Source organism: Equus asinus, chromosome 2 (assembly GCF_041296235.1).
Source record: "Equus asinus isolate D_3611 breed Donkey chromosome 2, EquAss-T2T_v2, whole genome shotgun sequence".
Taxonomy (NCBI): domain Eukaryota; kingdom Metazoa; phylum Chordata; class Mammalia; order Perissodactyla; family Equidae; genus Equus; species Equus asinus.
The window spans coordinates 133,909,857-133,927,324 of record NC_091791.1 but is presented as its reverse complement, the minus strand read 5'-3'; the positions used below and the strand labels follow the sequence as shown (position 1 = coordinate 133,927,324).

Sequence of the window (17,468 nt, the reverse complement as noted above, 5' to 3'; positions counted from 1 at the left end):
AGTGCCTTAAGAATTGCTAGCTCAAGGGCCAGCCCCGAGGCCGAGTGGTTAAGTTCACATGCTCCACTTCGGCAGCCCAGGGTTTCACTGGTTCAGATTTAGATGTGGCGTCCCACATGCCACAACTAGAAGGACCCACAACTAAAATATACAACTATGTACTGGGGGATTTGGGGAGAAAAAGCAGAAAGAAAGAAAAAAAAAGAGAATTGCTAGCTCCTCATTAAGAAACAGGTGAAGGGTTTTAAAGGTTTGCAAGGAATGTGGGGAAGGGGAATCCTGTGACCTTGCTGGCTGTCGTTTTCCCACCAGCCCGCATTTGGCCTTGTGAGGCTGCTTTCAAGGAGGAGATAAAGGAATTCGCAGATAGCAATCCTTGGTTGTTTGTCTCCATGGCATATGGCAGATTCTGGTACCAGGAAGCCAAGGAGTTGGGCTGTAGGAAGCTTCAGTTTTTGACAGTCTCTGGACATCAGTTTCCCTGTAACAAACTTCAAGGACCCTCCCCCTTCCCCCCCATTAGCCAAACTTTTGTGTGAGCTGAGGCCACCTGTTTGTTTGTTTGTTGTTTGTTTCAGACTTCTGGGCTCTAATGATTGATTTATAACTTCTATTTGGTTGTAAAGCTCAGGGAGTCCAAGGTTAAAGAAACATATTTACATATGAGTGTTACTAAAGAAGCAGGGAATGGGGTTGAATGCTTTTGGTTTTAACCCCATCTACGCAGGGTTCAATGTAGGGGAACTGATATCAGGGCCGGTATTAATTAAGAGCCTGTAACGTTCAGTTTAGCAATCTTCCTTGGCTCCCATATGTCTTTGGGATACAGTACAAATATCTCGTTGAAGCAAACAAAGACATTCCTAATCCACTCTCTATCTGCCTTTCCGGATCCAGGGAGACCTCTCTCCTCCATGCACTTAATCCTCAGTACACAAAACCTTCCACATCTCCACCTTTGGATTCCTGCCCTGTGCTTCCAATGCCCTACCTCTGCTTTTTCCTCTATCAAATTCTTCCTCACATTTCACTGTCCAGCTCTCAAATGTCCACCCATGATTCCTACAACCCTCAGTTCCTACCTTCCTGCCTGTTTGCCAGCTCAGCACACTCCCCATATTAAAACTCTCATTATTTTATTCCATCCTTCCCACCCAAGCTAAACGTTTCCTGAGAACTGGCATCATTTCTCTTTATCTCTGGATCCCTGTGCTCAGCACTTTGCTAAATAAATGGGTGCTACCAGAACTGAATTACAAGTTACATTTTTGTCTCAGAATTCTAGTTTTCATAGTAATGTTGCTTCCCATTACATATTTCCCTGTAGCAAACTTGGGGATGAAAGTGGATACAGATACAATTTAAATTGGACATAAATTAGTGTTGTCTCTAGTTTGGGTTTCTTACTTTTAAGAGACAGAAGTTTCCTGGTCTGTCCAATAGGATAGCCATTATAATATGCGGCTATTTAATTAGAAGTAAATACAATTAAAAATTTAGTTTCTCACTCTCATTAGCCACATTTCAAGTACTCAAAAACCTCATGTGGCTGGTGGCCACTGTATTGGACAGCGCAGAGTGGACTATTTCCACCATGGCGCCAAGTTCTGTGGGATAGCGCTGGAAATCTCTGGCCTCTCAGAACACTCTTCCACCCTCTTCCCACACCACTTGCCATTGTAACTACTTGTCTCTTTTAATAGACTGAGGGTTTCAGGAAGTCAGGGGGCACTCAGTAAGTGCTGAATTAATGTGACTGGGAGGGACCTTCTAGACACCAGTCCCAAGCCCCTTCTCCATGCTGATCAGTTCCTTATGAGTCTCCAGCGTGTTTTCTCTTTAAGCTTATTTTTAATCATCGCCCTGAAAAGGAGAGGGAAGTGCGGTGCACCTGCTGCTTCCAGCTCCCAAGGCGGCCTGGGCAAGCAGAGGCCCCACACGCTCGCAGACGCTCCGCCCTGCCCGGCCCCGCTTCGCTGCGCCCCCGTCGGGCTGGCGCCAAGGCCGGGAGCCCACGCTGCCGCCCCGCTTGGTCACTGCGCAGGCGCGGCCCACTGAGCTGGGAGCTTTCCGGGGCTGCCGGCTGCCGGCCGTCAGGAGCGCGGGCGTTTGCGGCGTGCGTTTGGCTTGCTCCAGCTGCGTACTATCTGAGGCAGCGAGGTGCAGCGAGCCCAGTCTTCCGCTCCCTGGGCCCTGTGGCTATGGAGAATCAGGTGCTGACGCCGCACGTCTACTGGGCTCAGCGACACCGCGAGCTGTATCTGCGCGTGGAGCTGAGTGACGTGCAGGTAAAGGCCAGGGCCGGGCGGCGGGATGCGCGCGGGGTCGCGGCTCCTGGGACCCACCGGGACCCTCGCCCTCTGTCCGGGTGCGTACCGGGGAGCCAGCAGTGTGCAGACGGGATCCGCGACACCGGGCACTCCCGGCGTCGAGGCCCGGCCCCAGACCCCCGGCCCCAAGGGCTGCAGGTACTTTCCGGGGCTGCGGGAGTCCCGCGCGGGCCTCGGAGGCTGCCCCGGGCCTCCTCTTTGTTCCCAGGCTGCGGCCTGATGGTGCCCAAGCCCAGCCCTGGAGGCCTGGTGGTTGGAGTTCGGATTTGCCGAGGCCCTTCGAGGCGTGGGACGAGCTCGTTGGGTCGCGGGTGCGGTGTGACCGCGGCTGGCTGGGCCGTGGCTGGGCGCTCAGCGCTGGCCTGAGAGGTCCGGCCAGTCCCCTCGGACCCTCACAAGGTCCGCCGCTGCTTCAGAGGGGCCACACCCACCTCCCAACCGTTCCGTGGTGGAAATCATTCTTGTTCGTTTTAGTAAGTCTAGAAGACCTCGAAGAAGTGATTTTCCCCTCCGTTCTGAAGGCTGTGAGCTCAGATTTGCTGAGTTGCATAGAGAACTTGAAAATGGGCTTAAGTTAAATTGAGCGTTTCTGTTTCATCTCATTGGCCCCCTACGTGAACAGGTTGAGGCCTCGTCAGTGGTAGAGATCTCAGGACCTGTGTACCCCCATGTCTCTGTCCGAATCATCCAGGATTTCAGTCTTTGTGGAACCCGAGTTTTCAGTCTGGAATGTTCTTTCTGCAGTCATCCTTACTCCCTACTCTCCTTGACATCTGTGGCCCTTTGGAAGTGCCTTCACTTCCCTTACCTCCCTCTGCCTCTAAGTCAGGCCTTTATGTTTGGACCTGTCCAGCGTATCTGGTATATTGTCTTGCAAAACTAGGCCCTCTTCGAGTGTGGACTTGAATTTGTTGAATTTAATCTTTGCTTCTGGAGTATAAACCTGTTTTCCCATTGAAAGATAAAGACAATACTGGCCAGAATACCTTTAAATAGGCTGTGACATGACACAGTGTGTCATTTAATGTGTTAAACCAGGCTGAATTATACTTTTGCGTCACAGAATGACTAGATGTTCCGTGCTGTCTTCCTCCACTGTGCTCCAGGGTGTTTTAATAAAAAAGGAAAAAGCAAACAAATCTTTGTAGATGGGGACCAAAGTCTCCATCTAGAGAGGGTTCTTCCAGCAATCAATCAGAAAAGTTCAGAACATGTGTTATGATAGTCTCTTTAAGTATTTAGTTAAGCATTAGTTGGACAAATGAAAGAATGCATCATACTTATATTTTTCTTCAAAGATCCAACCTCTTAGTTAAGAAACATGAACACGTGTTAATCATATTTCGTATATTTAAAAATATGAAGGTGTATGTTTGAAATATAGTTAAAATAAAGAAATGTAAAGGTGGAGGAAAAAATAGAATTTTCTTTTGGAGAGAGAAATCCTTTATTTTTGGGGAAAAAATAAATTTTTTTTCCCCAGTTGAGTTTTAGGTTTTTCTGGGATTTTGCACCTGTAATTCTCAGGCATCGTTTCAACTACTATTAGTTTAAAAGCAACGTGTTGGGGCTGGCCCAGTGGCATAGCGGTTAAGTTCTCACGTTCCACTTTGGCGGCCCCGGGGTTCACTGGTTCTGATCCTGGGTGTGGACATGGCACCGCTTGGCAAGCCATGCTGTGGTAGGCGTCCCATATACAAAGTAGAGGAAGATGGGCACAGATGTCAGCTCAGGGCCAGTCTTCCTCAGCAAAAAAAGGAGGATTGGCAGCAGTTAGCTCAGGGCTAATCTTCCTCAAAAAAAAGGTGGTTTTAAGCCACCAAGTTTTGAGGTGGTTTCTTGCATTCTAAAGATAACTGAAACAATTAAGCATTTTTCAGACAATTGTTTGAATATAGACTTTATTAGATGATATAAAATGACTGTCCTCAGGTGTGAGAAAACTGGCAATTATGTCAGAGAATGTCATTATTGATAGGAGAAGCGTACTGAAATATCTGGGGTAAAATGTCATAATGTCTGCAAGCTATTGTGAAATGCTTCAGAAAAAAAGTGCATATAAAAAGCAAGTGTGGAGGCCAGCCCAGTGGCCGAGTGTTTAAGTTTGCACCCTTTGCTTCGGCAGCCCAGGGTTTTGCAGGTTCAGATCCTGGGTGCGGACATGGTACCACTTGTCAGGCCATGCTGAGGTGGTGTCCCACATGCCACAAGTAGAAGGACCCACAACTAAAAATATATACAGCTAGGTACCGGGGAGATTTGGAGAGAAGAAGGAAAAATAAAATCTTTTTTTAAAAAAAGAGCAAGTGTGACTAAATGTAATCACTTCATGAAAGGAATATGAGTATTCATTGTACTATTTTTTTTCCAATTTTTTAATAGATTTAAAATTTTTCAAGATAAAATGTTAGAGTGAGACGAATCACATTAAAAATAGACACTGTTATGGAGGGTCCCTAATACCCACCTACATGTTTGGTGATTCATTAGAAGGATTCATGAGACTCAGCATATAGTTGTCCTCATGGGTAAGGTTTATTACAGTTAAAGGATGTATAACAGGATCAGCAAAGGAAAAAAAACACAAGTGGAATCCACAGAAGTCTATGCACAGGCCTCCTCATCCGCTTTCCTCCTGTGAGGGGGTACACGTGAGTGTGCTCGTTTCTCCAGCAATGCAAAATGCAGTTATTTGTGTGTAATGTTTCTGCTCAGGGAGGCCCATTAGAGATTCAGCACCCATGGTTTTATTGGAGGCTGATTACTTAGGTACCCTCTGCCTAGCATGTACCAAAATTCTAGAGTCCCAGAAGGAAAGCTAGTGTTCACCATAAACTACGTTGTAGGCACGGTCTAGGTACACTGAACCAGCTCCATCCGTTAGGGGATGGAGGAAAGCCAGCTAAAGTCTCATCTTGGAAATGGTCCCTTTTAAAGACAGCAGCCTCACAGCAGCTATCTTAACTCTTTCCTGTGCGTATATGAGTTACATGTGCCGGTGCTCGAAGATAAATACTAACAATTTGAATGAGAAAGGAAACTTTTGTCTAAAGGGTTAGGTAGCAGATAGTTCATTGAACTCTGTAGTTTTGCCTGAAATAATGCAAATAGAGTGAATTGATTTAATTTCGGTTCACTGAACAGTTATTGAGGCATTAGGGATTCAGAGACAAATAAGACAGGGTCCCTGCCATTAAGAAACTCAAGTTTAGAGTGCAGGTAAAGCAATAAACTAAATTACAGGACAGTGTGATATGTATCAGATAGTGTTGTAAGGAAGGTTTGAATCTGATGTTGGTGATGAGTAGGAGAGAGGAGGGATTAACATTTGACTTGGATTTTGAAAGATGAAGAGTATTCAATAGATATGGAAGCCTAGAAGGGCATTCTAGTCACAGGAAGAAAAGCAACTAGATTATGAGTGCTTACTAGTTGCCAGACTCTTTGTATGTTTATAATTTAATTCTCACAACAATCTTGTGAAATAATTGGTTTTATTGTTTTAAAAATGATGACAGTTGCTGTGGATTTCAAAGTGAGTGATAGAAATAAAAAGTGGGGGGCCAGCTCTGTGGCCGAGTGGTTAAGTTCAGGTGCTCAGCTGCGGCGGCCCAGGGTTCGGATCCTGGGCGCGGACTGGCGCCGCTCGTCAGGCCATGTTGAGGTGGCGTCCCACATCCCACAACTAGAAGGACCGGCAACTAAGATAAGATATACAACTGTGTTGTACAAGGGGCAGTTTGGGGAGATAAAACAGAAAAAAAAAAAAAAAAAATTGGCAACAGTCGTTAGGCCAGGTGCCAATCCTTACAAAAAAAGAGGAAGATTGGCAACAGTTGTTAGCCCAGGTGCCAATCTTTAAAAAAAAAAAGTGATATAACTAGAATTTGAACTCAGGTCCATCTGACTTCAAAGCCACATTTTTCCCTTTTCGCTAACCACTCCTCTTTCATAAGCAAAGGCACAATTCCGTCTCTAGTAAAAGATGGGCTAGATTGTGCTGATCAACTCTTCTACTAAAAACGACTGAAAGTGTTGAATAAAAATCCTCAAGTCATCAAAGAGTTAACAAGCTAGAAATTAAAGTGGAAAGTCAGAGAGGTAAGCTAAACATTGAAACTGCTTTTACCTTAAGAATATTTGCTCAACTGAGTAAACTTGAACTTTGGTTTTGATAGCCTGACAGAGTTCAGGGGATAGAAGTCAGATCAAAGCCCACCAGAGCTACAATATATAATAGGAAACCCTTCTGCCCGTAAACTGTACTTGAGAGAACTATATGCTTAAGGGAAGGATGAGCTAGAAGTAAATCTATCCCACCTCCCTATCCCCAGATGCCTTAGCACTGAGCAAAGTAGAGGAAAAAGTCCTTGAGGAGTTAAAACCATTAGTTGGCTCTCAAAAGATTATACAGCCTAAATTTATGCAATTTTGGAGATCTAGAAGCTCTCAAGCCATGAATTTAGTTTAAAGTGGTCTCAACTGGTAGGTCCCTAGGTACCTGGCAAAAGCAAATGCAGATCCCTGTGGTATAGCTATGCTGATATCAGATAAGAGTTTTAGGCAAAAATGTATTTTTAAAAATAAAAAGGTCAGTTCATGATCATAGAGATACAATTCATCAGGAAAATATAACAATATCAAAATTATGTGTACCTAGTAATATGGCCTTGATAATATGTAAATTAATGGAAGTACGAGAAGAGATAGACAAGAGTACAATAGTGTGATTTCTCAATAATTGAGATAATAAGACAAAAATCAGTAAAGATATAGATTATGTGAACAAGTAATAAACAGTAAACCTAATGGACGTATATAGAACACTGCATCTGACAACTCTAGAATGCACATTCTTTTCAAGTTCACTCAGAACATTTACAAAAATTGACTGTATACTGCTTTCTAAAACAAGTTTCTACAAATTTGAAATGATTAAAATCATACAGAGGTTGTTCTCTGATCACAGTGCAATTGAGGTAGAAATTAATAACAAAATAACTAGAAAATCTTTTAAGCTTGGAAGTTAAACACTTCTCAATAACCCATGTTTCAAGAAAAAAATGATAATGGAAATTAGAAAATGTTTTAGATAGAATGATAGTGAAAATACTGCTTTCAAAGCTTGAGAGATACAACCAAAGTAGGAGTTGGCAGGAAGTGTATATTCTTAAATGCTTATATTTAACAGCATTAATTAAAAGAAAAGAGTAAAGTCTGAATATTAATGTCCTATGAATCCATTTCAAGAAAGTAGAAAAAAGATAGCAAATTCTCCCAAAGAAAGTTGAAGGAAAGAAATAATAAAGATAAGAGCAAAAATAAAAAACAGAGATAGAATCAATAAAACTAAAAATTAGTTCTTGAAAAGACAATTAAAATGGACAGATTTCTTGACAAGATTAAGACACAAACCATATCAGTAATGAAAAAGAAGACAACCACAGAAGCTACAGACATTAAACAGTGAAGAGAATATTAAATAATTTTACATCAGATAAAATGGTCAAATTCTAAGAAAGATAGTTTCTGTCAAAGAGAGAGAACCTGAATAGCACAGTAACCATTAAATAAATTGAATCAGTAGTCAAAAATCTTCCCATAAGAAAATTTCCATGGGGCTGGCCCCGTGGCCGAGTGGTTAAGTTCGCACGCTCCGCTGCAGGCGGCCCAGTGTTTCGTTGGTTCGAATCCTTGGCGCAGACATGGCACTGCTCATCAAACCACGCTGAGGCAGCGTCCCACATGCCACAACTAGAGGGACCCACAACGAAGAATATACAACTATGTACCAGGGGGCTTTGGGGAGAGAAAGGAAAAAAATAAAATCTGTAAAAAAAAAAAAAAAAAAAAAGAAAAAAAAAATTTCCAGGTTCAAGTGGCTTCACTGGAGAGTTCCACCAAATATTGAAAGAAGTAATTCCAGTTTTATTAGTTATCTATTGCTGCATAACAAATCAGCCAACAGTGTAGTGGCTTAAAACAACAATAATCATTTATTATCTCTCTGTTTCTGTGAGTCCTTCAGGAAGGACTCAGTTGGGTTGTTGTGGGTTCTCTCATGAGGTTGTAGTCAGATGTCAGTTGTGGTTGAGGCCATATGATGGCCTGGAGTATCCACCTCAAGGATGTTTTACTCACCTATTGGCAAGTTGGTGCCCACAAGTTATTTCTCCACATAGGCCTCTCCATGTGACTGTTTGAGTGTTCTCCTGCCTTGGTGTCTGGCTTTGCCCAGAGTGAGGGGCCCAACAAGCCTGGATGGAAGCTGCAATGCCTTTTATGACCTAAATTCAGGAGTCACATTGTTGCTTCCACTGTATTCTGTTGCTTATACAGATCATCCCTGACGTCATTTGGGAGGGGACTACACAAGAGTGTAAATAGTGGGGAGAGGATCCTGGGGGGCATCTTGAAGGCTGGCTACCATCCCAGACTTCCACTTACATTTCCAGAGAAGAGAGAGACGGGGGCTTGGCCCCGTGGCCGAGTGGTTAAGTTCGCAAGCTCTGCTTCAGCGGCCCAGGGTTTCGCTGGTTCCGATCCTGGGTGCGGACATGGCACTGCTCATCAAGCCATGCTGAGGCAGCGTCCCAGTTGCCACAACTAGAAGGGCCCACAACTAAAATATACAACTATGTACCACGGGGCTTTGGGGAGAAAAAGGAAAAACCTTTAAAAGAGAGAAAGGGAACACTCTCCAGCTTATTTTATGAGGCAAATATAAGAAAGGTAATTTATAGGCCAATCTCACTTATAAATATTGATATTAATTTTTTTTAAGTGCTTCAGAGTCTCTTCCTATTCAGTTTTGAACTTTTTTCTGGCATAAGCATTTTTTTTACTGAAATATATTCCTCCACTACCACCACCTTTGGAGAAACTGAACCTGACGTGCCCAGGGTACTGCTGGGCAGGAGCTGTCCCATAATTGCCAAGTTAGCATCTGAAATCTGGCTCACAGAAATGCTTAGTGAACTCCTGGGCTTGTGCTAGACACTTACACCGTGGTTGCACACATTTATCTGTCTGAAGAGATTAAACCGGGCCCCTAAACCTGCTCTTTCTTCCAAGTGAATTAGGGTATGGAGAGCACACAGATTTGGGCAAGAAGTGACCTAGGTAGGAAGTTTACTGTTAAGACACGCCGTAGCTCGAGCTTTTATGATAATATTTACATCAAAGACCCCGTTTCCGTGGATGAGCAACCGTGCCCCTGGAAGTGTAGTCCTTTTTGAAGAGGTTCCCTGACTCCCTCTTCCTGCCACAGGGGTCGTCTAGATTTTTCGCTCCTTTGGGTGAGCTTCTTAGCCTGAGGTCTGTTCTCTCACTGGGAACATTCTTAACATAAAGTGTGGCTCACGTGCTACCCCTCCAGCCTTCATTCTTCCCCTTTTCCTAACACTTGGCTATGAGTAGAGCATCTAGGCTCCCACTGCCCGCTAGTATACCCGCTCTCCAACCTTCTCTCTCTCGTTGGTTTCCTTTGATGCATGATAGAGCACAGAGAGCTGAGTCTGCAGGAGAGAAATAAATGAACTAGTTATGGCACTGGAAACATGCTGCTTCTTGCTTATCAACGTTGAGCTGGGAGACAGGAGGTGAGTTGTTTCTCATCCGCTGAAGAAAAGGATTAAATAGTTTCACTCTGAATTATACTGTTAAACGCATGTAGCAAATTCTGGGAATAAAGGAGCAATTTGGAGAATTTTGATCTCTTTTAGCCTTGGTTTTGTTGAAGCTAGAGTGTGGAGCCTGAGGTTAAGGCACTGCATGTTTCACTTTCATCCAACCGCCTGTAATCCTCAGCCCTTCCCTCCACCTATTGGAATTAATTTATTCTTCACGTTGCAGCATAGGTCTCACTTTTGGTGATGCCCAACCATTCTCTTCCTATTGTGCGCACTCTTCCAAACGCCTGTAACAATTACTTCTTTTTACTACTCTTTTGGTCTTGAGCATACATTATTTAATACTATTTGATATTTACTCGCAGGAAATGACTCATCTGTTCCACTAAATTCTCTGCCTCCACAGCTCAGGGACCGAGTCTTAGAGATCTGTGTGTTCCCCCATAACACCTCAGATAGCACGTTGCGCCATTTGCCATCTTCAGGGTGGACTGACTGAGTATCTGGTTGTTCTGCACAGTGAGAGCAGTTTAGGGTCGTTCTTGCAGGAGCCTGCAATCTCAGATGGATACAGAGAGACATAGAGAAGCCTCACACAGAGGTGTGAATCAACAACTACATATATTCTCTGGGTGGGGCACAGGGTAGGAGATCGAGTTCTCCAAGGGGGAAGGATGGAGGAAAGTAAGCCCCTGGTTTTAATTTCATTTTTATCCTCATTAAAATGCCCTTCTTGCATCCTTGGTCTCTTTTCACAGAATCCTGCCATAAGCATCACTGAAAATGTGCTGCATTTCAAAGGTCAGTATCCCGGCAAATGCTCTCAGCTCTCTACATAGTTAAGGAGTGTGGTGTTGGTTTCTTTTTATTTTTGTCTATTTGTTTTATTCACTTTCTATTGATGCTCACCTCTCTGATAGTCTTGGGATCTAGATTGTTTTGAAATATTTGATTAGAAAAGTCAAAGAATTTGTTTAAAATCCTGCTCTCCTCTTGGAGAGGCAGTAGATATAGTGAAAAAGAATCCTGGACTAGAGATTGGGAGATCTGTTTTCTAGCTCTAATTCTGCTACTGCCTCAGACAACTTACTGACTTCTCTGGACCTATAAAATGAGGGTATTGCGTTATAATCTGTGTTTCTCAAACTTTCAGACCCATGGACAACTGAGAATATGTCTTCAGGATCTTCCAGGACCATGGACCCCAGATTGAGAAACATGTTAAGAGTTTAAATATGGTCACTTTAAGTGACAGCTCCGTTGCAGCTGTGAACACAGATGCAAAGGCAGCCACTGAACTTGTGTGGCAGTACTTGGTTATAAAGTAGCCATCTAGATGATCTGGAATATGCTGCTGCTTTTTTTTCCTCAGATTATAATGAAAACAAAAAATAGAAACTTTCTTAATGAGGCTTTTTGGCTCCCTGATATTACACTTACAGATCAGTTTAAGAAATACTGCACACTAGGTGATGCATAGCTAAAGCCTTTCCAGCTCCAACAGTCTTTGATTCTGTGAATCTACCTCCATCTCCTTTCTGCTCAGTTCATCAGCAGATTTGCTGCTGTGCCTGAGAGGGTAGGTGTGGATTCATTGTCACCCAGTGCGGAGGGGACATTCTCCCTACTCTCTCTCTCCTTGTTCCTTGGAATGTCATTTCTAAGTGACAGGTTATGGGGTATTGAAGAGTTTCTGTTTTACGTGAGGTTCCATCTACCTTGCATCGAAAGCACAGCCTGGCTTTTGTATGTACTTTTCAAGCTGAGAGCAGTGTGGTAGCAGCTCAGATTTTTTGGGGAGTTATACATCTGAAAGGAAGTTAAAATGATAAAAGTGTATCTTGCCATTTGGAGCTTGTAGACTGTTCTACCTTAAAGAATTTGTGGTTTTAGAGAACAATAGCCACCTGTAGCAAATATTAGGCAAGTTATACCACATATGGCCAGATGAGGAAAGAGAATCCCAGGAGGGAACCAAGTGATAGACAAGTCAGAGAGGGGAAGGGATATCCAGCAGTCACTGGCACCTAGGCCTAGTGTCTGCTTGGTTTGGGGAAAGGAGCCATGTCAGGGCACAGGGATGGCATAATGGTCAACCCCGGGACTTTCCTCCCAGTTCTACTTTTCCTCTCTTAGGAATGAACTGAGAAAATTTTATTTCTCTTTTTTGTTCCATTTGGGATGTACTAAAGGAGAATTCAGCTTCTCCGTTTTCTGCCTCTGGTTAGGAGGTTTTAGATTCAGAGCTTTCTTTGAGACAATCCAGCATTTCTGTGTACCCTGCAACTTTTCTTAACTGCAGCCAAGATAATACATCTACCTGATTTTTCTCTGCTCTGGATTCAGTGCCAAAGTAAATGTGAAAGTTAAATTTTTGTCTATGGGGTACCTTTGGTTTTGCATCCTGTATTCTTTTTCCTGCCTATTATTTCTACTGGGTATCATCAAGGCCGCATTGGAAGATTAAGTAAATACTCTGGAACTGATCATCAGGAAGGATGTATAGAGAGAACCTTTTGTCCAGGATTTAGCTTGTCTAGCTGTTGAATACCTCTGTTCACAAGCCCCTACTCATTTTGGCAGCACCCATTAATATTTGTGTAATTTTTAAAGAACCGCACCAAGCTTTTGGATGGCCTTGCTCTGCTCAAGTTCACAGTAACCGACTTTTCTTTCTTTATAGCTCAGGGACACGGTGCCAAAGGAGACAATGTCTATGAATTTCACCTGGAGTTCCTAGACCTTGTGAAGCCAGAGGTATGTTATTTCCTTTCTCACTTCCCTTTCCATTTTAGGAAGTAAATACCAGTAGTTTAGTGAAATGGGGAGCAGGGGTTGTGGGAAAGGAGAAGATAAAAACCAAAGGACAATATGTCCTTTATTTGGAGCAGAGCTCAGGTTTTAGCAGCAGAGGAATGGGAAAGTCGGGGAACCTGAAGTGAATCTGGGCTCTGCCATTTATTAGCAGAGCGAAAAGTCTCTTCACTTCTTTGAGTTCCAGTTTCCCCATGTGTTAAATGAAGAGTTGAACTAAGTGATCTCTAGTCATCCTTTCCAGCTCCGATAGTCTCTGGTTTTTACTGATGACAGAGGAATATGGCACCTATAGAGAGCAGAGTTATATAGGGTAAGTGAAGCTCATGCCACAGTGTTACTTTCATGTGACTTTACCACAGGGGCAATAGAAATCAGAAAAGGTGGAGGCAGCTGATCTTTAGAAAGAATGCTGGAAGTATAATTGAAGTTTCCCTTCTCTCAGAACTTGAGGAAGCTTCTCTAACAGGAAGGAAGAGAATCCAACAGCTGGCATATTTCAGTTTCTGAAATTACGCTCTTATCTCTGCAGGCTTGAGCATGTTGATCTCTCTCTGCAGGAGGGCTCAGTTATTTTATTTGTTTTAATAGTCAGCAATGGTTTAAGGGGTAGAGAATCTGTCATGGTTCTTGCTTTGGAGACAGGGACAGGCCATGTGGAGGAATGATGAACTGGAACAGCATCTAAGAATTTGAGTTTAGTTGGGAAGACTTCCTAGGCTGACCCTTGTGAAAAAGGTGTAACTGATCCAGTGCAGTTCTGGCCTTGGTTAGACCTTTGTAAAACAGGGGGTCGCTCTGCCAGGACCGTTGACCATTTGCTTTCAGTCCCCTTCATGGGAGGAAAATTTGGAAAGTGAGGATGCACTTGAGAGAGAGATTGGATGCAGTACCTTGCATGATATAGATCTGGCAGGAGGTTCATGCTAGTTTCCTCTAGGATAACTAGGAACTATCTGCCTTTGTTATTCTGATTTCCTCCTGTGTCATTCATTGGGGGAATCGGAGAAAGACAGTGCTGTTCTTACCAGTTCTTCCCTATATCAACCCTTGATCCACATGTTCTCTTTGTGTCAGGACTTGTAGGAACAGAGAAGGAAGAGGGATAAGCATGCCATGCAGATTCTCTGTATAGCCGCACTGACTTGGTGCAATTTCAGGGGAAGGAGTGAGGGATGGGAAGGAGAGGGCATTCTCACATTCTCACTTTCTCTCTTAGCCGGTTTACAAACTGACCCAGAGGCAGGTAAACATTACGGTACAGAAGAAGGTGAGTCAGTGGTGGGAAAGACTCACCAAGCAGGAGAAGCGCCCACTGTTTTTGGCCCCTGACTTTGACCGCTGGCTGGACGAGTCTGATGCAGAAATGGAGCTCAGAGCCAAGGTCAGTAAGGACCCTGGGATCTAGACAGAAATCATGAGGAACACAAGATATTTGGGCCACCTCAAATAGCTATCAGGGTCTGATAGAATAAGAACAAAGTTACAAATTCAGTTGAAGACTTGGAGACATGGTTTTATAGAAATACTAGTCATGTGTTTTGTAGCCTGTCCCTCAATTGGGATTTGTTTGATGTATTTCTCATGATTAGACTAGGGTGATGGGTTTTTGGGGAAAAGACCACAGAAGTTTCATTCTCTATTAATTTCATTCTCTATTAATTAATTTCATTCTCTATTAATCTTAATCATCTGCCTAAGGTAATATTTGTCATGTTTCTCCACTGTAATGTTACTCCCTCCCTTTCCTTATGTATACTCTCGGAGGGAGGTCACTATGTGTAGCCCATGCTTAAGGAGCGAGGAGTTATGCTTTCCATCCTTAGGGTGGAGTATCGACATACTTTAGTTGGAATTCTGCTTGGGAGATTTGTCTATTTTCTCCCATTTATTTATATCAGCATGGACTCATGAATATTTTATGATTTGGGTTATAATCCAATACTGTGTTATTTATTTTCTTGCTCAAATTGTTCCAGCTTTGGCCATTGGAAGCTCTTCCAGTTGGCTCTTTGTCTCTTTGACAAAACTCCATCATTGTTGGGCTTTGGGGGGGGTGGGGGCACTTCCTTAATTTCTAGCACTATAAGCTGCTCTAGGCTTATATTGTATATTCCCTGCACTAGCCCTAGAAACACCCATTCTTTAAGGGGTTCTGTTCTTTTTATTGGAGAATGGTAGTGGAAACCAAATCTGGGCTCTAGGTATGCTCATTGCTATTGGAGTGTCATTGCTACTAGGCCCTCTCAGCTGACAGAACAAGGAACTATATGTGTGTATACACACCTATGCATATACGTATATCTATAAATATTTGTATATGTATCCATCTGTATCTGAATTAACCTAATATGAATTCATACTATTGGATTCATGATTTTAGCTTCTGGAAAAATTATGCTAAAAATCTAGAAGTCTTAAAAAATAAAAAAGCAATCTATTTCCTGCCTTAAATTTCTATTTTGTTTTTACAACTGTGACAAATCTTCTGGATGTCTTTTCCAGCTCTAAGATTCCAAGACTACCCGCTTTGTAGTTTGGAAGCCAGCTGATTGGTTTATTCCTGTGAGCAGTGGATGGGCATTCTGTGATGCCGGTGCTACCCAGTAGGGAAGAGTCAGACTTTTCGGCATCATGAACTAGGACATTTTTCCCAGTAAAGCATGGATGTAATTGGAGGAGGTGGCTTTGAGGGAGTCAGATCACTTATCTAGCATGTGGACTTTTGCAAGCATCTGGGAGTTCTAACTTGTGTTCTTGGAAAACTTCTGTCCAAATTCTAGGAAGAAGAACGCCTAAATAAACTCAGACTGGAAAGCCAAGGCTCTCCTGAAAGTAAGTTGCCCCTGTGGTGTGGTAGTTACCAGTTAACTTGAGATAGAGATGGAGGTATGCATGAGTGTGATTGTGTAGCTGAGCTGATGAGAAATCCTTAATGTTCAGTGTTTAAGTTGTGCACACCCACATCAGAATCCTTGCTGTTTGGCGTCTGACATCATCTGAGTACACCAGGGCTGGTAGAACCTTAGTCTCTTGGACTGGCCTAATGTTAGGTGGCAGCGAGTCCTGCATAGACATGTGAAAATGCTATGCAGACCCAAGGCTACACTCCTTCTAGCCTGGTGTTTTTCCCAACAGAGATCTCAAGGGCTGTGCCACAGATTAGTGTGGTTGCCAACTTAAAAAATCCATTTCTATCTGTCCAACCCCACCTATAAGCAAGAAGCTCTGTAAATGTATTATCTTCTGGATGACATAAATTAAATTCAGTAACTATCTATTAAATTCATGCTATATGGGGAGCATTGTACTAGGCCCTTGAGGTGCGGAGCCAATGAATTCATCATAGTGCCTGAGCTCTAAGAGCTTGCATTCTCGAGGGAGGACCATGAAAGTTTGTAAAACTAACACTGAGAAGCAGAATAAAATAAGGGTTCCTCATTTGTCCTAAATCGAGCTTTTTCAGATTTTAGTGGTCCTTAGTTGGCATGCCATAAGTTGGGAAGGGTAAAGCTTTAGAGCACTGGTTTTCAAACTCTATTCCATGGTGCCCCAGGGGTTCCCAGAGATGCTTTGGAGGGATAAGAGAAAGCAGGTCCACTTCAGTCAGAGCAGCTCTGCTTTGGTGTTGTATGTATTGGGATTTTCAGTGAAGTTTCTTTAAAAAAGATTTGAATAACTACTAATTTAGAGGACTACTCATTTAGAAAAGCAAAGAAGGGGAGAGGATTAGTGGAGGTAAAGAATAACAACAACATGAAAAGGCCAATTTGAGACTTAAATTAATTTTTTAGTGTTTTAGAGGGATAAACTTCAAAAATATGTAAAATTTCATATATATGGATTTTTAGGATGTTAGTTAAAGCTTTAACTCTTTTTAATCTAAATTCATAGTTTAGTGGTGAAAGAGTTTCTTTATCATGGGGAAGTGTAATAAATTTTTGTAGTTGAAGAAAAAATTTTAATTAGTTAGATGTTGTTAAAAGTCTGACTTTTTTTGGCTCCTTAGGATAAGGTTTCTTTTGATTGACCATGTTATTTACCGTGATTAACTGAGCATCAATGAAGTGTGTATGTAAAGTATCTGTAGCCTAGGAATAAATATGTAGCAGCAAAATCTGAACTCCCTAGCTCTTCTCTTGGAGAATTGTCCCTGCGTTTACCCTGCTTCTTGGACTCAACCAGGACTCTGTCTAAGCTCCTTACTCCTTCCTTAACTCTGTAATTGGCTATGTCTTCACGAACCTTATGCTACAGACAAGATTAATGTCCATTCCCTTGCCTCTCAGTTTATAATTTTCCTCCTTTGGTTTTATCCTCACTCTACCCATCTTTCGAAGCCCAGATCAGATACCATCTCACCCATGCAGACTTGCCTGAGTCCCAGTTCCCCAGCTAATGTCATTTTCTCACCTTGAATTTTCACAAGGTGTTACCTGTCTCTCTCCATCTTGTGTTATGGTTTTTAGATTGTAAACTCTTTGAGGGCAGCATCATGTCTTAACCATCTTTAAATCCCAGTAGTTCCCCTCATACCACCTTGCACATTGTAGGTGTTCAGTTAATACTTGATTGAATGACTATATAATCAAATATCAGGATTTTTTTTTTCCATTACTGTGTCTATCTCTTTGAGCTAGTTTGACCTGCATGACCTTAAAAAATTCCAGCAAAGAAGAAACTGTAGGTTATA

At 42.7% G+C, this 17,468-nt stretch overlaps 1 protein-coding gene across 1 annotated transcript in view; it reads left to right on the top strand.

Moving 5' to 3' along the window:
- Positions 1 to 1,647: 1,647 nt before the first annotated feature.
- Positions 1,648 to 17,468, top strand: part of HACD3 (3-hydroxyacyl-CoA dehydratase 3) — a 30,442-nt gene continuing 14,621 nt past the window's right edge. Inside the window, exons 1-5 of the mRNA XM_014856167.3 lie at positions 1,648 to 2,288; positions 10,720 to 10,762; positions 12,645 to 12,718; positions 13,995 to 14,159; positions 15,559 to 15,610. Coding sequence (XP_014711653.1) covers positions 2,202 to 2,288; positions 10,720 to 10,762; positions 12,645 to 12,718; positions 13,995 to 14,159; positions 15,559 to 15,610 — 421 coding nt within the window. The 5' untranslated portion in view covers positions 1,648 to 2,201. The remainder of the gene's footprint in view (positions 2,289 to 10,719; positions 10,763 to 12,644; positions 12,719 to 13,994; positions 14,160 to 15,558; positions 15,611 to 17,468) is intronic.